Genomic DNA, 21,624 nt, shown 5'->3' on the forward strand with positions numbered 1-21,624 from the left:
TAAGGATAAGTCGAATTAAAAAAATTATTATGGAAATATAAAAACATATAGCAAAGTAGAGAGATTAGTAATAATGACCTCTTTCATGCCCATAGCCCATATTTAACAATCACCAACATATTCCCCACCTTGTTCCATCTACACTTAGATCCACTTCCCGTCCTAGCCCTCTGCCTTTCCCTGAATATCATCAAGCAAAAAAAATATTAAGCTCTTTGGGCTGGTCAGGGTGTTCTCCTGCCTCAGCTCTGGAGGTTTTAACTCAAGCTAACTTGGTAAATAAGAAAATAATAGAAGAGACTATACAAGAGACCTGTAGTTTCAACAATGCACTAACAAAACACCATTTTCATGACAAATAAAGATTTAAAATTGTGACACCGTTTAAATTATAAATCCTTTTTTCTCCATGCAGGGACACGGCACATTCTGTGAAGGAAAAGTTTGGAAAGAAACTCTATGATGCTTTATTAAGGTAGGTGCTTTGAACACTCAACTCAAACATTTGGGGCGTCACTGTTCAAATGTAACAATTTCAATGCTATCATGTATTTTTTGTTCCAAATATAAAAAAAATTAATAACCTTTGAAGGTATGTCCCATCATGTCAGTAGGTTCTCTCTTTTCTTTCATCTAATGTGTATACATGCAGATAGATTCTATCATGTGTAGATTTTGCCGTGTGTAATGCGCACCCGCATTTTTGCGCACGTTATACATGGGATGACTGTGCCCATTATTATACCCATGGTATGTAATCATTATACCCATGTATAATGCACATCCTTATTTTTCCCTCAAAAATTTGGGCAAAAAAGTGCACATTTTACACGGCAAATTATGATACCTCAATGAGAATCTCATTAAATGTTAACATGCGAATCTGAAACTGAGAGTTCATGAGATTTTTAAATCAAAATATATACTGACTTAATATGTTAAAAATATTGATTTACATATTAAATTAGCAAGTATTTATTAATTAACATATTAATTAATATTAATTAACACGAATTTACTTAATAAGTAACAAATTAGATATTATTTATAGATACAATAAAATCTAAATTATAAAATCAAATTGAAATGCATTATAATTTTAAAATATATGAATTTTGCTTTAATATGAAGAGAAAGCTATGTTGTCTCCTGACCCATGGAGGAAGGTAAGCATCATTTCTTTTTATCAGAAAAAATAATTTATAGATGGACAGGTTATGGCCACTTTAGTACATAATACTCAAAAGTAGGCAAAACATAATGAGAATGTCCCTCTGATGATCAATATGAATGCTTTGAAAATTAATTTTGATTTTTTTATGCTATCAAAAGTGATTTTTTTTTAATGAAACTTCTTTACAGTTTAGGAATTTGTGAGCTTCATCACGAAACTATGCTTACTTTTATTTTTAAATTGCTTAGAACAGTGCTTGAGACATAGAAGCACTGAATTAGTGTCAGTTGTTTTTATTTTTGTTATTAACGTCGTTTTCCATACAGGGGAGAAATTCCTGATATGAACAATATTTTGGATCGAGATGATCTAACAATTATGAAAAGAGCCATCTTTTCAACTCAGGTAGTAAAAAAGTGCCTACCAGTTCCCACAATTGTTATAATCTACTTCGATCAATATTTTCATTAATTGGAATGGACTAATTTGGGAAATTTTTAAACTTAAGAATTAGAAAGTCATTCTTAAGTATTCACCTAAATGACAACTTTGTGTTCAGGGTTTTCAGGGTTCTTTTCTTTGTACCCAATTTAAAAAACTCATTTGATGCTCACTTGGCAGGGGACCTATCATGACCCCAAAGGTGGCTTTCCTAAGGCGAGGCCCACCCCTCGCACTCCGGGTGTGCTGACCCCTGTGATTTCCCCGAATGTGGGAAACTTGACAGCGTAGTTTGTGGTAATGGGAGATTGTTTGCCTTCTTGCCTGGTGCACACACACACCCCCACACAAAATTCATTTGGAGCCATTAGATCCCATTGAAAAGCTGTGCATATTGCAATGACAACAAAAACTTAAATTTTTCAAAAAACATAAAATTTTGAGTTACAATAGGGAAAAGGCGAATGTATCTCAGTCAAGCGTAATTATTGCAAAGTGTTGTGTTGTGTTGTGTTGTATTGTAAGTGTTGTGTTAGGCATACACCAAAATCGTGTCCCGTTAGTGAAGGATCTGGCACCAGAGGATAGCTCTGCTAGAAGGATCCAAAAGAGTAGCTCATCTTGAGTCAAGATTTCAGGGCATCTTTAATTCCAAGTAAGTCCCAGAAGCAAGCAAGGTATCTTGACCTTGCATATGGGTTTACCATATCTGAAGGAATTATCCTTCAACCCATTATCCTCTAAAACATAAAAAAATTAGTCATTATGATTAGTGTCATCTCAAATGGCTGAAGGCAAAAAGGTCGGATGACCTGTCACCAATGACCTATTGTTGAAATTAGTCACACATTAATTCTTTCCACAACTGACATTTCCTTCCATCACTTCAGCGACAGTCTTTGCCTCCAGTGACCACTCACAATATGATTGATGACTCCACGGATCCCATCCTCAGCACCATTAGACGGATTGGACTTTTCAACAACCGCACAGACAGAGTCAAGGTAGAATTGTTTATGTAGGTCCCTTCAAAATGATATAGAATATGTTCACTGAGAATTTATTAAAAGTCACATTTATTTGTTTTAACATTTATCAAAAATATTTTAAATGTTTCTAAAGAAAATTAATTTTGTTACCTGTCTTGGGTCATTTAAGCATAATGACTATTTTAGTGTCATTCTTGAGAACTGAAGAATATTTATGGCTTTGAATCATAATTTTAACATTTATTTTCACTGTGTAATCAGTCAGTAAGCATAAGATTACTTAACTTTTAATGATTTAATTTTTTTTCTAAGAAGTAATTTCATTAACAAATCTCAGACTATATAAATCATCTTTTGTTTCTTTCCGATAAAGTTCAACTTAAAGGGAAACTATGAAAAACTTCCAGTTTTAGAGAATGTAGCTAGTGATGTTTTTATGTAATTGTCTGTAGACTATTTCAAATTGACTATGAGTTTCTACACCGGTTAGGCACTGTGCTAGTGGTATAAATAAGACTGGTTTCTGCCACTCTGTGATGTTTACTGAGGGCCCATTATTCCAGGCACTTGCTAGGTGTGGCTGGCAATGCTGAACATGTCAACAAATAATTGCTTAATCCTACTCAATTTCATTCACCAGTACTCAAAATCAAGGTGTCACAAGCTTTTACCAATCTTTTCAAAGGTCCTCTTTTCCCCTCTTTCTTTCATCATTATCAGATGATCTCATCAAAAATTCAAGGAATTAAACCCCTTCAGTGTCCCTCCATACGGGCCTCAAATCTAGATTTTTGACCTCTTTTTGCTTCTTTTCCTTGAGATCCTAAGGGTGTTTACAGAATCTCATTCCCTCCCACACTCTTGGGAAACTTACCCTGTTTACTCTCTCTTGCAGTGTAGGCAATGAAAGGACAACGCTTTTCCTTTCTGTCTACATATATTCTTTGAATTTCTCAACATTAAAAAACAAACAACTTTGCCTTAGCCCTGTCTCCTTTTGATGTTCTTGAATGGTTCTGTCTTTCCTGCTCTGCAAAATTTCTTGAAAATATAGTCTATTCTTAAATTCATTTTTTATCTTGTTTTCAGTCCTTGAAATAGGCATGGGTGAATGTAGTGGAAGGAGACAAAATAAGGACTTACTGCAGCCGTACAGGTGAGAGATGATGAAGGCCCCTTACAGAAGCCATGCCAGATGTACTGGAGAGGACAAAACAATGGAAGAGACGGTTGCATGTAGGAAAAAAGTCGCACTTAGTGACCAGTGAACATCAGAAGTGAGAAAAAGAAAGAAGGCAAGAATAATACTCTCTTGACTTCAGTATCTAACCAATATTTTCTAAAAACTAAGGAAACGCTTTAACAGAAGTTGGTTTGAGGTCCATGTCATGAATTGAGGTCAGTTTTTTAAAAGATTTTGTATATTTTTAGAGATGGGGAAGGGAGGGAGAAAGAGATGGAGAGAAGCATTGATCAGCTGCCGTTTACACCCTCCCCCCAGCCAGGGACCTGGCCTGAAACCCTGACCCTGAGCTGGAATCAAACCGGCGGCCTTTCTGCTTGCAAGCTGGCGCTCAGCCCACTGAGCCACACCGGCCAGGATGAGTTCAGTTTCTCATAGAATGAGTTTGAGTTATGTGTGAGATACTGAAGTCGAGATGTTTCATAGTTACTTAGAAAACATAGTCATGAAGGGAGCTCTCAGTGCATGGACAGTAATGGAGACCAGGGAATGACTTCCCTGCCACTCTGGAAGACCAGGTTGAATGAGTGGAGAGATGTATTGACCAAGAAACCTCAGATCTCAGAGGGGGACTAACAGCTGATAAGTCAGGAAAAGAAAGAAAGAGCAGAGAATTAGAAGAGGAAAATGTTGTAGAATTCAAGCAGAAGAAATTGTCTTGAAAGTAAGGGGAGCTTATAATACAGCATTAAATGATACAAGCTATTTATAAAAAGTACACATACATATATGTGTGTATATTGACTTGTGCCATAGAATTATGGGTGGTTTGTATTTCCTCCTTCATGTTTCTGCATTTCAAAAATTTTCAGCACCTAACACACCGCCTGCAACAAATAGGCTACAAAATTTTCCCTGGAAATGCACCAATGTCTCTGCCAGGGATGTACCTTCCTTTACGTGTTCAGCAGAATTGGTTCCACAGAGACTCATCACACAGTGTATTATCAGTAACTTGGCCTCCCTCTCATATAATTTACCCTAGACTGATCCTTCTCCTTTTATTTATTTATATATTTTTGTCTCTTGGAAAGGAAATAATGGGGACAAGAAAGCCTCTTATTTTCCCATAGATCTCTGTTATTTCTCAGAACTGTTTGTGTCATACCATATCTGGGGATCTTCCTTTGACAATCTGTCAGTGCCTGGCACATGTTATATATAATAAATACAGATGGAAGTAGGGATATGGGAGGGTATCAAAAGGAGAGATGAGGCTGGATTCCTTTGCTCTTGGGAAGGTTGTGACTGGAGGTTCCCTGAAGTTTTGAACACAGTACGCTTTGCTCATCCACATTTTCAGAAAAAGAGAACAATAAGGCAACTTTCCAGAAATAAGCAAGAACCTCGTTCCTTGAATATATTAAACACTTTCATACTCCTGTGTCATTGCTAAGGTTATTCTCTCTTTCTGACATACACTTAGTCATTCTAACTACTCCTTTGGGATTCAACCTAAAAGTCATCTCTTCCTTGCCCTTTTCCTTAGTATACACATATCAACTCCAGGCAAAACAATCATTTCCTTACCTGCATTCCCAAGACACTTCACATCTACTGCAATTATAAGAATAGTGACATTGAATTATATGTATAATTTTTAATGTGTCCATTTCTCCAGAGAGGCTGTGAGTTCTTTGAGGCAGTGATCATGTCTCCTATTTTTTATCAGTTTTCATCCTCTGTGAAGCAGACACTAAGACAGGAGTAGATATGACAATGCTCATTGGTGGAAAGGCTGTGGAGGATAAAGAGGCAAAAGCCTGAGCAGGCAGGGAGGTGCAGTCAGACTGTGAAGGAAGCAGGAAGAAAGGGCAGGTAAGAAGAGCCACAGACTACGGCCTGGTTCTAAAACAAGCTTAGGCTTTTTTTTTTTTTTTTTTTTTTTACAGAAAGAAAAGTCAAAGGTAATTAACAAAACCCCCTAGAATTCATAATGATGAACAGAAACATGAAGAATATGCACACATAGCAGCACTGTATGGTGACTGAAAAAGGGGGGAAAGCAGTGGACCAGGACCACTCAACATAACTTGTCAGTTACTGGAAGAAAAAATACACACACAGGCACACATGTGCCCACAAAAACAAACAAATAAGCAACAAGAAAAAGATAGTTTTCGACAGCCAGCACAAATTCAGTATTATTTTACAGTGCTTCTTTTCTTAATACGAAAGATGCCTCTGTGTCCGTTGTGGTTTGCTGTTGACTTAATTTTAATATATTAGTGTTACTACATACAACATTTTGCTGTATTTAACAGGCTTTTCTTTATATTTTACCTTCATATGGTATCTTCCACCAGAAGTTTCAGGTTGGCAGGCAGATGGCTCCTTTGTTCTATGAGAAGTTGGATGCAACAGCTTTAATAGGGAGTCACCTGAATTCACATGAATCCCTATTAAATCCCTGTTACAGTGATAAGAATTCCCCAAACAAAACTTACCCTTTAAAAGACCACCCATTGGACAGACATAGTTTGGCATTAGTACCCATCTCTGCCTGTCCCATAGTCTAGGAGCAGCTGCTGTAGTGGATGTAGTTGGAGCTATCAGTCAAGATCCCAAAGCCCAGGATGTCTTAGAGGAAATCTGAGCAGTAAATTCAGGACTGCCACATCTCTGAGGATGGCAACATACCAGCCTCTAAAGGCTGCACTCACACTATCTGGCTTTAAACCTCTGCCACTTACTCAATTTATAAGTTTAGTTAAACTGCCTGTATCTCAATCTTCTCATCTGTAAAATGATAATAAAATAGGCCCACATTCATAGATAGAACTATTGTGGGATTTAAAAAGTAACAGATGCTGCATTTAGTACAGAATAGAACATGGTCAATTCATGATAAAGGTTAGCTTTTAGTTGTACTTAGCCCGTAACAGCACATGATGGGTACTTAATAACTTTTAGAAGAGAGGTATGAACTGGGTTGGGTGAGAGTAGAAGATGGAAGATTTGATAAAATGTTTTATAAAAGAGATGACACATTAGCTAGATCTAGATCAATGAGCAGGAGTTCATCATGCAAATAATAAGAGGGAGGGCTCAGCAGGCAGAAGAAATAGATGAAAAGGCACAGGTATATAATAGCACATGGCTTAGAGAGAATGCAGAAGGGAGTTTATCTCATACAAATTATTTATGCAGTTAAACTCATAAATATTTTGAGATATTCATTTATTATTATAAAGCAAACACATGCAAAAGTAAAAGAATAATCCCTTCCTAACAATATATACCCAATACTTTAAGTCCTATTTGATTGCCTGTATATTTATAGAACGTCATAAGGTAGTTCTTAACTTTCAGAGTGAATTGATGGTTTTTTATATAAATGGGGCCATTTGATTCAGGAAACGTTACAGATTATTTTAACTTTGAATTTACCTTCTGTCAGCAGTGTGTTATAGTGCGAGAAGCCTTGCCTGCGGATTTCAGTTCTCCACACTGTGCTGTTACTCTATGAAAGTAACTCGCTTCCTGGGACCTTACTTCCCTCCTAGGATAAACACAGTCAGAAACTGTGTTTGTTCATATCCTTTTCCCTACTGATCCAGGGCTTGCTAAGAGCCAGGTGCTCTGCTGGGGGCTTTTGTGTACAGGATCCCATCTAATCCTCCCTGTAATCTTGGGCTGACCTCTGACACCCGTTCTTCCACCTTGGGCTTCTTCAACTGGCTGTTTTAGGGCCCAGAGCAGCTGTCTTTTTATTTTAGTTGTTTGATCACTCTGTTTGGCTGGGAACAAAACAAGTGAGCCATGGTGTTTTCATATTCCAAAACGGGCTTTGGAGAGTACAAATTTTCCTGAGCGTGGAAATGCCAAATAGGCACAATGCCTTTCAAATCCCCCTTTCCTGATATTTGCCAAGAAAGTATAATGGGCTGTTGATTCAATGGTTGCCCAGACAGCCATACCTGTGTCTTTTGTCTCTTTTCCTACTGTGGTACTGTGCACAAAATAGAAATTCAAATCATGCTTTCTAGGAGGAAAATATCTTATCCATTTTTTACTTTGCTAGTGTGTGATTCTTGTGATTGAATAAATCATTTTTATGGTACTGGTTGTGGGCATTAATTATTTTATTTCTTAAATTTAACATATCTCTTATTTATGAATATACTGATATATATATATATGTTAGTAACATATAATGCCTGTATAGTCTTAGTTTCCTTATTTCTAAAATGAAGATAATGAGAAGTCTATTCGACTCATAATGTTGCTAAGATTAAATGGGGTGAACTATGTGAAAATTATTTATAATACATTAAATTTATATACAACTAGTTATTGTTATTGTTATGTGTCCAAATTAAGGTTTTTCTTTAAAGTAATCTCTTTGGAAGAATATATACTTATTCTGTAAATAAAAAATAAAAAATGTAGTGTGTTTGTTTAAACAAAGTTTCTTTTTCTTCTTCCTCTTCCTCTCTCTCTCTCTCTCTTTTCCTTTCCCCTCCCAAACAATTCAGTTCTAAAGCCGTTAGGTGGGGCAACATGGGTAAGCGTCTGCCCTGGAAAGAGGAATGAGCTACAATAGTGCAGAGAAAGACCTCAGAGCCCAGATGGTGGGGAAGGTGCACACAGCGGGCGCAGCCCAGCTGTGGAGTCAGCGTGCAGTGAGGCGGTGTCTGTGAACTGAACGGACCAAGTGGCAGTGGAGGGCGATGAGTTCAATGGAAAGCGATTGTCTTAGTCCATTTGGGCTGCTAGCAGAATATGACAGCATGGGTGTCTTAGAAAAAAGAGACATTTATTTCTCGCAATCCTGTAAGCTGGCAAGTCCAAAATCAAGTTGCCAGCATGGCTGAGCTCTGGTGAGGCCCTCTTCCTGGTTCATAGATGGCACGTGGGGAAGGGGCTAGGGATCTCTCTCCCTTTTATAAGACATGAATATATATAATACATAACATTTAGTATATTATATTTTAACATATTATTTTATCTAAAATAATGAAATATATATTCATTATATCTTATATTAAGTATATTATTATATTATAATATATGTTATATTGGTAATTATAGTATTTACTTATATTCCTATTAACTATACAGTTACATTGTAAAATATAATCATACATAATAACCCCGGTACTTTAAAATCATATTTTATTTATTTTTAAGAACTACTTAGATATGAGGAGAGGCTGACAGATAATCAAATAATAATTCAGTGAGAACTCTAATAAATGGAAGAAATAGGAGAATTCATTCATTCAGGTGACCAGCTAAGAAGCTGTTCTAGTTACAGCTCTCCAATTACAGCCATGCTATCTTGTCTCTGCCTTAGCAGAGCATTACAGGCAGTGCAATGTCGCAGAACAGGCTGATATCAGTGGAGAAGAGCCAGTTGTTAAATTTTTTACCTAGTTTTATACATAGCCATTGGTTAAAATTAAATGATATAAATGCAAAAATTAATTCGTTATAATAAAAAGAACAGTAATTGTCAAAACTAATTGCATCTTAATCGTTTACTACATTTTGCTATTGCCTATGTCCTCAGGGTTATTTATGATTATGGTACCCACAGGGTAAAAATACCTTCTCGTATATGCTACTGCTCTTCCTTTCTCCAGATCAGTGATATCTCAATGGTAGGTTGAAATTGGCATGGTGGAGTATTTATAGAGTGAATATAGGTGAACACTACACATCATGTCTTGATTATGTATTGGTTGCATAGATTTAAGAAAGAGGTAGAGAAATGTTAATATTACAGATTAAATTTAAATGAGTGTTGTGTCTGTAGTCATCACATTGTGTGTGCCACAAAAATATGAGAAAATATTTTTCCATTGTCAAGAATATCCAAAAATAAAAAAGAAGTCACCCGTGTCATTGATAAACCTGTGAAATTCTGACATACATCTCTGTATTTCACTCTTCCTTTGCTTCTTAACAAAAGAATCAACCAACATTTAATTTAAACTATATTTATATCAGTTGAAACCATAAGTCAGTAATAAGTACAAGATTGTCTCAAAAATCAATAAAAATATTAATGAAAATTGACATGGAATTTATAATAAAGAGTACTATATAACTTAATAGACTATTTTTTGTTTATTTTTTAAAGACTTTATTTATTTTATTTTTAAAGAGAGAGGAAGGAGGGAGAGAAACTTCAATGTGTGGTTGCCTCTTGCATGTCTCTTACTGGGGACCTGGCCTGCAACCTATGCACGTGCCCTGACTGGGTATCAAACCAGCGACCCCTTGGTTCATAGGCCAGTGCTCAATACACTGAGCCACACCGGCCAAGGCTAGGCTTTATTTTTTAGAGTAGTTTTAGACCTACAGCAAAATTGAGCACAAAGTACAGAGAGTTCTAATAGATCATCCTCTCCCAAATATGCACAACCTCCCTCACTATCAACACCCCCCACCACTGTGATATGTTTGTTATGATGAACCTACCATGACATGTCGTTATCACCGAAGATCCATAGTTTACATTAGGATTCACTCCTGGTGGGGTACCTTCTATATGTTTTTATAAGTAGGTAATAACATGTATTCACCTTATCATGTAGAATAGTTAACTGCCCTAAAAATCTTTTGCATGCTATTTATTTCTCTCTGCCCCCAAACCCTAGTATCCACTGATCTTTTTACAGTCCCCATAGTGTTGCCTTTTCTAGACTCTCATATAGTTGGAAACACATAGTATGTGACCTTTTTAGGTTAGCTTCTCTCACTTAGTAATACGCATTTAAGGTTCCTCTGTGTCTTTTCATGGCTTGATGGCTCATATTCCATCATCTGGATATATCACAGTTTATTTACCCATTCGTCTACTTAAGGACATCTTAGTTGTTTCTAAGTTTTAACAATTATGAATAAATTTGATAATAAATATTTGTGTGCAGGTTTTGTGTATACATTTTTAAAGTTGGGAATTACCTGTTGTAATTATACCTTTTATATCAGTAAAATTTACAATAAACTTAGGTACAAGTATATATTTATATTTTAGTTTTTTGGTTTTTGAACATTTACCAGCACGGTCATGCGAAACACTGGCTCTTCCTCTGAGTGCAATGTGAGGCCACTGTAGGACTTTGAACAGGGGAGCGGCTGGCATTTTTAAAGGTTCACTCTGGTTGCTGTGTCAAGACCTTAGTGAAATAGAAACAGCTAGAGAACCAAATAAAACTGTTATTACCAAAAAGCCTGGGTCAGAGAATGTAGTTTGGCATGAGAACAAAGATGGCACACAAACTCCCTGTCCTCCCCTCTAAGCCTTGGAATCTGAGGAAAAGGTGGCCCACAGAGTAGATGCTCGCAGAGATAATGCTGAGAGGAGAGAAGAAACCGCAGGCTTTTTTCTGTCTTATCTCTTCTCCCCAACTCCCTGAATGTAGAACACAAGGATTCTATAGCACTAAAATAACCAAACTATAGGAGATTTTTTTGCTTTAATTTCTTCTCTCTTTCTTTTTCTCATTAGAAGTTTCTTTTTTTAGGTGATTTTGCACCCAGAGTTCCTATCCTCCACCAGCCCCTTGTTACCCATGGATTATGAGGAGTTCGTCCGAGGTTGTCATCTTGGAGTATTTCCATCATACTATGAACCGTGGGGTTATACTCCAGGTATGTGACATGTACAGATTGTAGAAAGGTTTGAACTTTATTTCATGCATATATATGTGAGAAAGGGAAGGGTCACATCAAGGAACATGTATAAAGGACCCATGGACAAAGCCAAAGTGGGGAAGGATTGTGGGTGTGAGGTGGGAGTGGGAGGGGCAAGGGAAAGTGGTGGCAGAAAAATGGAGACAAATGTATTTGAACAATAAAAAAAATAAGTTGATATATAATTTGCTATTGGATAGAGAAGCACAAAACCAAAGCTGAAGTGATGGAGGGGATGGGGGAAATCATTCACATCAGGTAAAGAGAATGATATATAACTTCTGGCAGACTTTCAACCAAAATGTCATTTTACAGGACAGAGTTAAACTTGATCTGAAATGATAGAGGAGTTATATATAGTTGTTTAAAGTGTTATAAAACATAAGGAGATGAGCCCTGACTGGTGTGGCTCAGTTGGTTGGGCGTTGCCCCACAGGGTGAAGTGTTGCTGGTTCGATTCCTGGTCAGGGCACATGTGGGTTCAGGACAAGAGGCAACCTATTGCTGTTTGTCTACCACATCTATGTTTCTTTCCCTCTCATTCTCCCTCCCTTCTAATCTCTCTAAGAAAATAACTAACTGAATAAAATGTTTTTTAAAAATTAGACAAAAAAAAAAGAGTTTGGGAAATACTCCATAGTGAATGAGTCATTCTGTTTTAAATTAACCCAAGGAAGTTGGCTGCTCCTAACCTAATCTATAATTACAGAAATAATGAAAATTCTGGTGCTATAACTTAGCATATTAAATAAGTCTAATTGTTTTAAGAATAATCATTTTTATGTGATACTCACTCTGACTCACTTCAGAACAACACATTAAAATTTGTGTTTTGAGAAAGCCCAATGAATATTTATTTCATTAAATTCACCAAATGAACATATACTGAGCTTTCATGAATACCTGACATTTTACTACATGTGTGATAATGAATACTTTTAAAATAAAAATTTGTTAAGTTTCATAGAACTGTAGCCAAAATTCTATATATACATATGAATTTTTCTATAGAGGAGTTCCAGCGTTTTTATCAGATTCTCAAATGGATCAATAATCCCATTCTACCTTCCTCTCTTCCTTACCCCACCCCAATCCTAAATAAGGAAATCACTGCTCTCTAGAGATAAACCAGCAGGAAATAATTGCAGAGCTCTTGGGCAATGGGGAAATCATCTCTCTCTTTTTTTTAACCTAATCCCACTAGTCAACCAAGAATTATTCCACAATCAAACATAATTTCCTTGTTAAAAATGCAAATATCCTTGAGAGGGATAATGTTTGGTAAGATATATTTGAGATTTTATGAAAAACAGGTTTTGACTAAAAGGTAAGTGAGGACTGAAAGAGATCATGGGGTTTACCGAGCACGCAAAACCCTAGTGAGAGAAGCAGTATAGGGTAGCGGTTCCCAGCAGAAGCTGTTGAGCGGCACCTTTGGCTTCAAATCCCAGCTCTTCCTTGTCCCTTAACTGTGTGAAGTTGGGCAAGTTATTTAACTTTTCTGTCTTAAATTTCTTCATCTGTAAGATGGAAATAATGGTAGCCTCACTTCGCATGGTTGCTGAGAAGATTAAATGAGTTAATACACGTAAAGAGCTCTGCACAAAGTACAAGTGGCTATTGCTAGGACAGATGGGGGCTTTTTCCTCCTATGTGTGTGCGTAAAAGGACCTTGGAGCTGGTCTGAAGCCAAACCCTTTTCTATTTCTCCTGGCAGCCGAGTGCACTGTGATGGGTATCCCCAGTGTGACGACCAACCTCTCCGGCTTTGGCTGTTTTGTGCAGGAGCACGTGGCTGATCCTACTGCGTATGGTGAGGTTTTTCATCATTAACCCAACCCAGGGAGAAGTGACATTTAACCAAACAGAACCCAAGATCTTTACAGAACCTAACTCTAAAGCTATCCTGTTTAAACTAATGTTTATATCTCTTGTTTAATAAAAAGTAGATTTAATTATGTGGTCTATAGAAAAAACTGCTATTAATATTAAACATATTGCCAAAAGACAGACTAAAAAATGCATGAAATGAACAAAGAAATCGGAAACAGGAAAAAAAAAAAAACCCTGCAAAAGGAGTGTTAAACTTGAGTAAACTTGCCCCTTTACTTTTTTCCCCACCCTTCGAACTGGTTTGTCCCTCTGCTACCTAGCAGTGATATTACAATAACTATGCTCTTAGGAGTAATATTACACTACCTATGGTCTTAGAAATGATAGCGCAATAACTATATTGGTTGGCATAATTATTTAAAAGGCCCATGCCAAGTGAGCAGAATTCACGTACATTGTTTAAGATGACAGGAGAGTTTGTGTATTGCCATTTCTAGGTCCGTGTTCCCTAGCAGCAAGCCAAGTTTGAATGGGCTGGATTCTCTGCCTGCACACAGCCAGTTCCCTGGTCCTTCCCAGTTGCATTGTCACTGTTCTTTTTCCTCAGGTTGTTGTTCTCAGCCACGGATGTACACTGGGAACACTGGGGAGTCTAAAAAGCCCTGACACCCAAGTCACCCCTGAGATTCTGGTTAGTGAGCAGCCCAGGGAGAATCGTTGATCCAGGATATCCCTATCCTACCAGACTTTCTTTTCTTTAAAGCAAGATCCATTTTGTTGGCTATATGTTGGTGACAGTTTATAAACCATTAGAAGGATGCTATAGAAGGTACACGGCCTTGGAAGGGAGAAGATAGAGTGGAGGCAATAGGGAGTTAGAGAGTAGATAGTGCATGTGATCTACCAAAGAACCTAAGGAACAGGAGAGGAAGTGCTCTAAGGTGAACGCTATTTTTTAACCTGTGCTTTGGCTTTTGTGTCCTTCAGGTATTTACATTGTTGACAGGCGGTTCCGCTCTCCAGATGATTCTTGCAATCAGCTGACTCAGTTTCTCTATGGATTTTGCAAACAGTCACGCCGCCAAAGAATTATCCAGAGGAACCGAACTGAGAGGCTCTCAGATCTTCTGGACTGGAGATACTTAGGCAGAGTAAGCAAATTTGTGATTAACACAGAGGACCACTTTAAAAATCCCACTAGACCACAAATAAATTGATTCTAGGCATAATCTGTAAAGTCAACTCAGTATCATAATTGTTAAAATCTCAGTGATTTTCTTATGTACTTTATTCTACAAATGATGAATTTGCAAAGTCCTAAACCCAGTTCTTCATGTTTAGTCTGAGCCCGTAACAGTAAATCCATTGGCATCTAGCACCGATCTTACTATTTTATTGTCATCACTTACTGGATGCATTACAAGTATGCAGAAATATTTCATGAAGATGAGGAAAACATCAGGAGGAAAATCGCTACTTTGTTTCACTCTAAGAGATGATATGATTTTTTTCCTCAGCTACAGTAGGTAATGGGAATAAGATTGCTTTTCAAAATGACAAGTGCAAAGGGAAATACCTTCTTTCCTGCGGTAGGTTTAGAAGTACCCAGATGTTCATATATCATAGCACTGGATGATTTATATACTACAACATGAACTGACTTTGCCTTCACACAATGTGTCTGCCGAGATACTGCTAAATTTCCCCAAATGATAGATGCTGCCATTTGCTGAGCGTCTATACACCCAATCCCAATGCTCATTACAACTCTGGATGAATAATTTCATTGTCTTCATTTTATAATGAGAGGAGAATGATAAGACTGTTAGACCTCAATTTTCAATTTTTTTCATCTCATGGCACACATAAACTAATTGCTAAAATTCTGCAGCACACCAAAAGATATATCTTTCTGCTGATCTGACAAAAAAACATAGGTATGGCTATTGTTGTATTGGCTGTTGGCATTTTTTTCATTTGACAATCAAAAAGAAAAGAGGTTGGTGCTCCTGACTAAACAGTCACCTACTGCATGTTTTAAAAATCCTTGATACACACTGGTTGAAAATCACTGCCTGTTTATTCAGGCCTTATCTTTTTTCCCCCACACCATACGACATCTCTGTAGAATGAAACCAGTGTTTTCAGTCCCTTTAGCACAAGTTCAGAGTTCACTAAGGCCAGTATGGTTTCCCGCCAATGTTGTGTAGCATTTCTTTACCTATCCATTGAAAAATAATAAAATTATAAACTATAAAAAATTATAAATTATAAAGTTATAATGTTATTTTTTCCCTGATTCTCAAACTTAAATTGGATAGAATCTGTCACTTTTTAAAACTAAATTGTATAACTAAAAGAATATTTTATTTGATAACTTCGTTGTTGACATACATAAATCTTTTTTTAACTTGTGAATTGGTCTTCCATCATAGTATTATCAGCACGCCAGGCACCTGACATTAAGCAGAGCCTTTTCAGATAAATTCCAAATGGAACCCACATCACCACCAACGGTAAATATTTTGTGTATTGCTTATTCGTTTTGAAAGCTAAATTTCTTATTTATGATAACTCTTAACAATACCTTTTGATTTGAAAGTAGCTAAGTACACTATTATACTTTTTCATAGTGTAATATCAAAGCAAAGACCAGAGGAACTGACAAATCAGATCACCTTACAGCCCTTGATTAAGAGTTAGCCTCACATGTAAGATGAGCAGTCAGCTAACTCAGGTCATTGGAGCAGCACCTCCCCACTAAAACTCTCTCAGCCTTAGTGCTTGAAACTGCTCCATTAGACATCCATTCTTTTGAAAGTTGTTCAAAAACAAAGTAGCTTGCTTTAACAGGAAGTTGATTTTTCTAGCCAAGGAAATATTTAAATATAGGGTGACTGCTTGGCCAGAGACAGAGACTGAATTCAAGGACCACAGGAGGAATTGGACAAGGTGGGCATTTATGTTCCACCCAGCATTGCCCTTCAGGGAGTCTTCTAAAGTTCAAGTACACATTATGTTAATGGGACAACATAGGCTGCTTGCCATCAGATTCACTTAGAAGGACAGAAGCTGGGAAACATAGTTAGAAGCAGGGAAGTATCAGACATTTCTCTTTGGTGGGATTGTCCTTTCAGCAGTCTACATAGTGGTCAAAGAGCTAAACTTCTTTGTTCCTCTAATCATGAGGTGATAGCTTATGTGCAAGAAAATGAGACCCATCACATTGGATATGAGATCCATCTTAATTTCTGTGACTCACAGGAGCTAGTATCTCGTGTTAATTCCCACAGACATCTTCCATGGTCTCTTAAAGAATATGCCCAATTACAAGACTCATCAAATTTAGGGATTTCCCAAAGCTATGGATCCTCCAAGTTCAGATGTTAATTTCCCAATCAGGGGTCATTTTTGCCATAAGCAATTTTGCCTGATAATACAACTTATATTCCATCTATATCAGGTGTTCAGGAAAATAGACCTAGAAAGTTAACACAAGGTAAAATTTGCTCGTAGAGAAGATGAAAGGGTTTTGTAAATCCCTCCATCAAATTTCACTTTCATATTCATGATTTTACAGAGTTAATTGTCCAGCTTTTTTAGAGGTGGATGCTCCAGCTGAAGATAACTCAGCTATATGCAGCTATTAATATACATACAACTATTAAGTATGGAGCTTCTCCTCTGAGCCAAGTCCTAAGTGCAAGACTCAGCTTTTTTTTTCTTTCCTGTGTTACTTTTGGCTAGAGTGTCTGAACCTTGAAATGACTGTACAAGTATGACACAATAATACTGTATAAAAATTATTGAAATACATTGACAAGTACTGTGACAGTTTTATACATATTTCCTCCCATTCAAGCATGAGCACTCCTAGAGGGCAAGGATCCTCTTTCTCATCTGTTTCCTCAGTGCCATTACCATGGCTGACCTGTGTTCGGTGCTTAGTATGTGTTTAAAATATGAATTATCTCAGGGAATCTTAGGTAGAAGGGTGATTGGATTAAATCCTAGTGATCTTTGCTCATTAACTTAAATAAAAATAGCAGGTGGGATTTCAGAGTTAGCTCAATGGCCTGGCTTCCAGGATGCTTTGTAGTGGTGGCTGTCCATGGCATGTCCAGGCTGGCCACATCCTGCAGTTTCACTGAGCAAATCTAAAGGATGACATAGAGACCGATACTATGAGCAGTGTAACACAACAGTTGAGATGAAAGGTTCTGGGATGATCATCACTCTGGTACAAATCTTTGCTCTACCACGTATGTGTTATATGACCTTCGGCAAGTCATTTGGCCTCTCTAGCCCATAATTTTCTTCTGTAAATGGGAAAAATAAATTTATTGAAGTGTTTTTACAAAGATTAAATAACACATAGGTAGTACCTGGCACACGTCAAAGGTTAATAAACTAAAGCTATTATTTAATGAATCTCTCTTGAGCTTGTTGGTACCAGAATCAGAATGAATTCAAAATTAATAGTCCCTGAAGAGACCACAGAAAATATCCACCTTTGTCTTTTAATAAAATGTACTTGCAAAACATTTACATGTTGGAAAATTAAGAAGTTGTTATATTGTTTGTGTCTTATTTTGTCTTTGGCAGACAGAAGGATTTAAATATCCCAGGCCTTCCTCAGTACCACCTTCTCCTTCGGGGTCTCAGGTCTCCAGTCCACAGAGCAGTGATGTGGAAGATGAAGATGAAGATGAGAGATATGATGAGGAAGAGGAGGCGGAAAGGGATCGGTTAAATATTAAGTCACCATTTTCTCTGGGTCATGTTCCTTATGGGAAGAAAAAGCTACATGGTGAATATAGGAACTGAATTCCACACTTGTTGAACAGAGCTAATTTAGGGAGAGCGTAGGAAGAATGATTATTTAAAGAAAAGAAAATGCCACAAATTTCATTTTCTTTTAAGTATCACAATTGGATTTATTCTCTCCCTCAGAAGTAGAAATTAAGTCAGTAGCAATTTTATAAGTTAAAATCCAAGTTATTTTCTTCAATTTCTTTCTCTCCAGTAAATTTAGGGATGAGGAAGAGTGTTGATTAAAGGAGGAAGACTGAAAGTGTTTTTAAAATGGTTAATTTAAGCAATAACAATTTTTGTTTACTAGTGTTTTTCAAATTATCATTACCATAATCCTTTGTTTAGTATTTATACAGCTTCAATATCTCTCAAAAAAGTCTCCCATTCCCCCCCGCAAAAGATCCTGTTCTTTAGCCATGAATGTACACTACCTACCTATTTTAAATAACTCAGTGTTCAATGATTATTTTCATTTTTCACATGAGTCAGAAACATGACTTCATATCTAGCTTTGCAGGCAATCAAAATACATAATAAAACAGCTATTGTAAATCCAGATCTTGATGCATATTCGTGCATATTTACAAGGTCACTTCTCAAATTTATTTGTACTGTGGCATCTAACCATAACATATTTTTATTGTTTAAAAGGAAAGCCTATTTGAAAACTTGGCCACAGAAGATACATTATTAAATCCAAATTAATAAATATATCAATATTTAAAGATTTAACTTTCATTGATAATGTCTTGTTTAAAATTCTTTTAGATATTTAAGATAACATGTAAAGCACCTGATACATAATTGTGCCTTCTAAAGGACAAAATTTTAAAAATATATTTGAAAAAACAGCAAAAAGAAAATTTAGAGTCTATTCTATAATAAGGACAGTGTCTCTAACACATTCATGATATGCTCGGAGTCAATGTTGAATGGCTGCAATTAAGCATCTTTATGTTTTAAGTGTATTAAGCCTAAATTGGAAAAAACAAAGCAAGACAAATTCACACTCACTCTTGGATTGTTTTTTTCACAACTGAAAATTATTATTGAGTATTATTTAGATCACAGTGAACACCTTAGTTGGCGTATCAGCTGGTGTAGGTCAACAGAGGCTGTAAAATGTTCTGGTCTTCTCAGTGCTGTGCTGTTGATGGCAACAAAGACAGGCAACAATGATGGTGTGTCAGATAGTTCAAGACCAGCTAACAACTGTAATCCAGGTCTCCTGTTGCCCCACTGTTAGGGAAAAGTAGAAGGGTGGGTACAAACAACAAATCAGGCCAAAATAGAAAATGGTTGCAAGCTCACCTCCTGGAGAAATTCAGGAAGAAGGGAAATAAATTACCTAAAGTCCAAGCCTTGAATCGTGCCCCATGGATGTGAATTAACCCAGTGTCTGCAGAGCAGTTTAGAAAGGTCTGCACCGAAGATCAGAAAAAATATGAGATGGATTTGTACTGCCATACGAACACTCTTTTGCTGAGTACCAGGAAGATCTCATGACAAAAAGGAGTTTCACTATTACAATAACCATAAAAATGTATCCCTGGTCGAGTGGAACACTGTATGTCTTCCAATACTCTTAATTGGTAATTGGTTGGGCCACTTACTGAAAACATGAGCTATGTAATAAAATACCTTCTTAATATAAAGCTTTAAAATTCAAATGTTTTACCACATGAAAGACTAGCCCTCTGCTTAGAAATGAGTACACATGCTAGTACACATGCAAACTGACAATTTGCAACCACTTGCTTCTGAGCAGGTGGCATGTGCAGGAGTCAGCGTTTCTACCCTGCAGTGGCTCCTCCATTCAGGCAGCTGCCGCCCCTTGACTCCATCTTCTTGCCCAAGTCGTTTATTGCCCTTTCCCCCAAACTGACAAAGCCGGGTGAGTGCCAACAAAAAGGACTGTTAGGTGATTCTGTATCTGTAAGACACAGTAAGGGCCTAAACGAATGGTCTTACTGGGAGAAACTGAGGTACAAAAAATGCTTTTAAAGAATGTATGTATTCATAAGGGAGAGGACAGGAACTATAAAAAAAATAGTTTGTGTGTTCTTGGCCAGCTGAGAGCAAGACTTTTTTTTTAACACATTGTACCACACTTCCCCCATGGTAAGAGTTAGGGTTAAGAGAGCTGGTTTTACACATATAAGTGAGAATATAAAATGCTACAAGTGCAGTGCTAATAGTTTTTCAGGGCACAAGGAGGACTAAGAAAAGGAACTGTTCAAGTGTACACTGGGGAGGGTCAAAGAGACTTCTTAGGATGAGCCTAACTTTCACTTCACATGGTGGTTTTCAGGATCAAATCAAATTAGAAATGATCTCTTCCTGAAGGATTATAGTCCAGAAAAAGGAGACCAGCAGGTTACATTCTCAAGTCCCCTTTCTCTTGAAGCTGAAGTAAAATAATGTAATTCAATGTTGATAGGGTATAGGCTCTTAGTTCTCATAACCAGGTAAAGAAAGAAATGTGAATTGAAGGCTGCTTTTAATGTAAGGGCCTCTTTGCCTTCTCTTCTCTCATGATCAGAGTGGTGGTGTGGAAGGAGAGGAGGTGTCTTCTGGGGAAGTCAGAGAAACAAAGCCTAATTGAGGGCCCACACTGGAGACCATTTATATATATGTGTGTGTGTGTGTGTGTGTGTGTATATATATAGTGGCAAAGAGGGGCAGAGCAACTGGAACTTCACTAAAAGTGGCTGCAAGGCCAATCTGTGGCGGGAATATTCTAGTACATGGATATGCAGGGGAGGCAGACACTTTCCCAGTTTTAAAATTTAAGCCATGTAATGTGAATAACTTTGATCAGTGATCATTTGTTCATTTCAGTGTTGAAAAATGTAGAAATAAAGAGAATTGCCAAGAGACTCGAAGAGAGATATAAAGTTATAGTGAACTGGGCCCAGGGGCCATTATACAATGGCTGTGTTAATCAGCATATCCGTACAGCAGAAAAGCATTCAAGGAATTCAAGTACTTATCATACATGAGCTGATATTATTTTAATGGCTACTGGTCATTTAGACAGCTTTTTAAAATTCCGTTTTAGAGCAAAACACTTGAGATAGTTCTAGTTCACTGTTGGAAGAACTATTTCATAAGACAGATTTTAAAAGTGTTCTGGGAATAAACATAATGTTTAAATAAACAATATGTACAAGTCTATGTCAGATGAGTAAATAATTATCAATAAACTGGATATATGCACTGTCTAGGAAATCCATTTTAAAACCAAGTCATAATTAATGACAGGTACCTATTATAATGCCACATAGATTTTTTTAATGCTGGCATATTTTGGGACAGAGATCGATGTTACATTAACTTGAATATAATTTCATTATTCAACTATGAAACAACTTACAGACAAACTGTAGAAGCAGAGTTTTGATTACTTAACACAGTAAATTGTAATTATAAGTTACAGAGACATTCATACAAGGATATTGTTTAGCTGCTAAATAATGGCT

General features: G+C 36.9%; 1 protein-coding gene and 1 non-coding gene across 2 annotated transcripts in view; both read left to right on the top strand.

Annotated features, from left to right (window-relative positions):
- The window catches only part of GYS2 (glycogen synthase 2), a 42,430-nt gene extending 21,635 nt beyond the window's left edge, over nucleotides 1-20,795 (top strand). The window contains exons 9-16 of the mRNA XM_054591350.1: nucleotides 416-475; nucleotides 1,501-1,579; nucleotides 2,506-2,619; nucleotides 11,326-11,452; nucleotides 13,212-13,307; nucleotides 14,315-14,478; nucleotides 15,763-15,843; nucleotides 17,933-20,795. Of these exons, the coding sequence (XP_054447325.1) occupies nucleotides 416-475; nucleotides 1,501-1,579; nucleotides 2,506-2,619; nucleotides 11,326-11,452; nucleotides 13,212-13,307; nucleotides 14,315-14,478; nucleotides 15,763-15,843; nucleotides 17,933-18,154 (943 nt within the window). The 3' untranslated portion in view covers nucleotides 18,155-20,795. The remainder of the gene's footprint in view (nucleotides 1-415; nucleotides 476-1,500; nucleotides 1,580-2,505; nucleotides 2,620-11,325; nucleotides 11,453-13,211; nucleotides 13,308-14,314; nucleotides 14,479-15,762; nucleotides 15,844-17,932) is intronic.
- On the top strand, nucleotides 1,781-1,937 carry LOC129085144 (U1 spliceosomal RNA). The gene has a single exon (XR_008530650.1). It is a non-coding gene; the product is annotated as a U1 spliceosomal RNA (small nuclear RNA).
- Nucleotides 20,796-21,624: the final 829 nt, after the last annotated feature.

The sequence above is a fragment of the Pteronotus mesoamericanus genome, unplaced genomic scaffold, assembly GCF_021234165.1.
Source record: "Pteronotus mesoamericanus isolate MK-2021 breed Mesoamerican mustached bat unplaced genomic scaffold, CSHL_Meso_final scaffold_21, whole genome shotgun sequence".
NCBI lineage: Eukaryota > Metazoa > Chordata > Mammalia > Chiroptera > Mormoopidae > Pteronotus > Pteronotus mesoamericanus.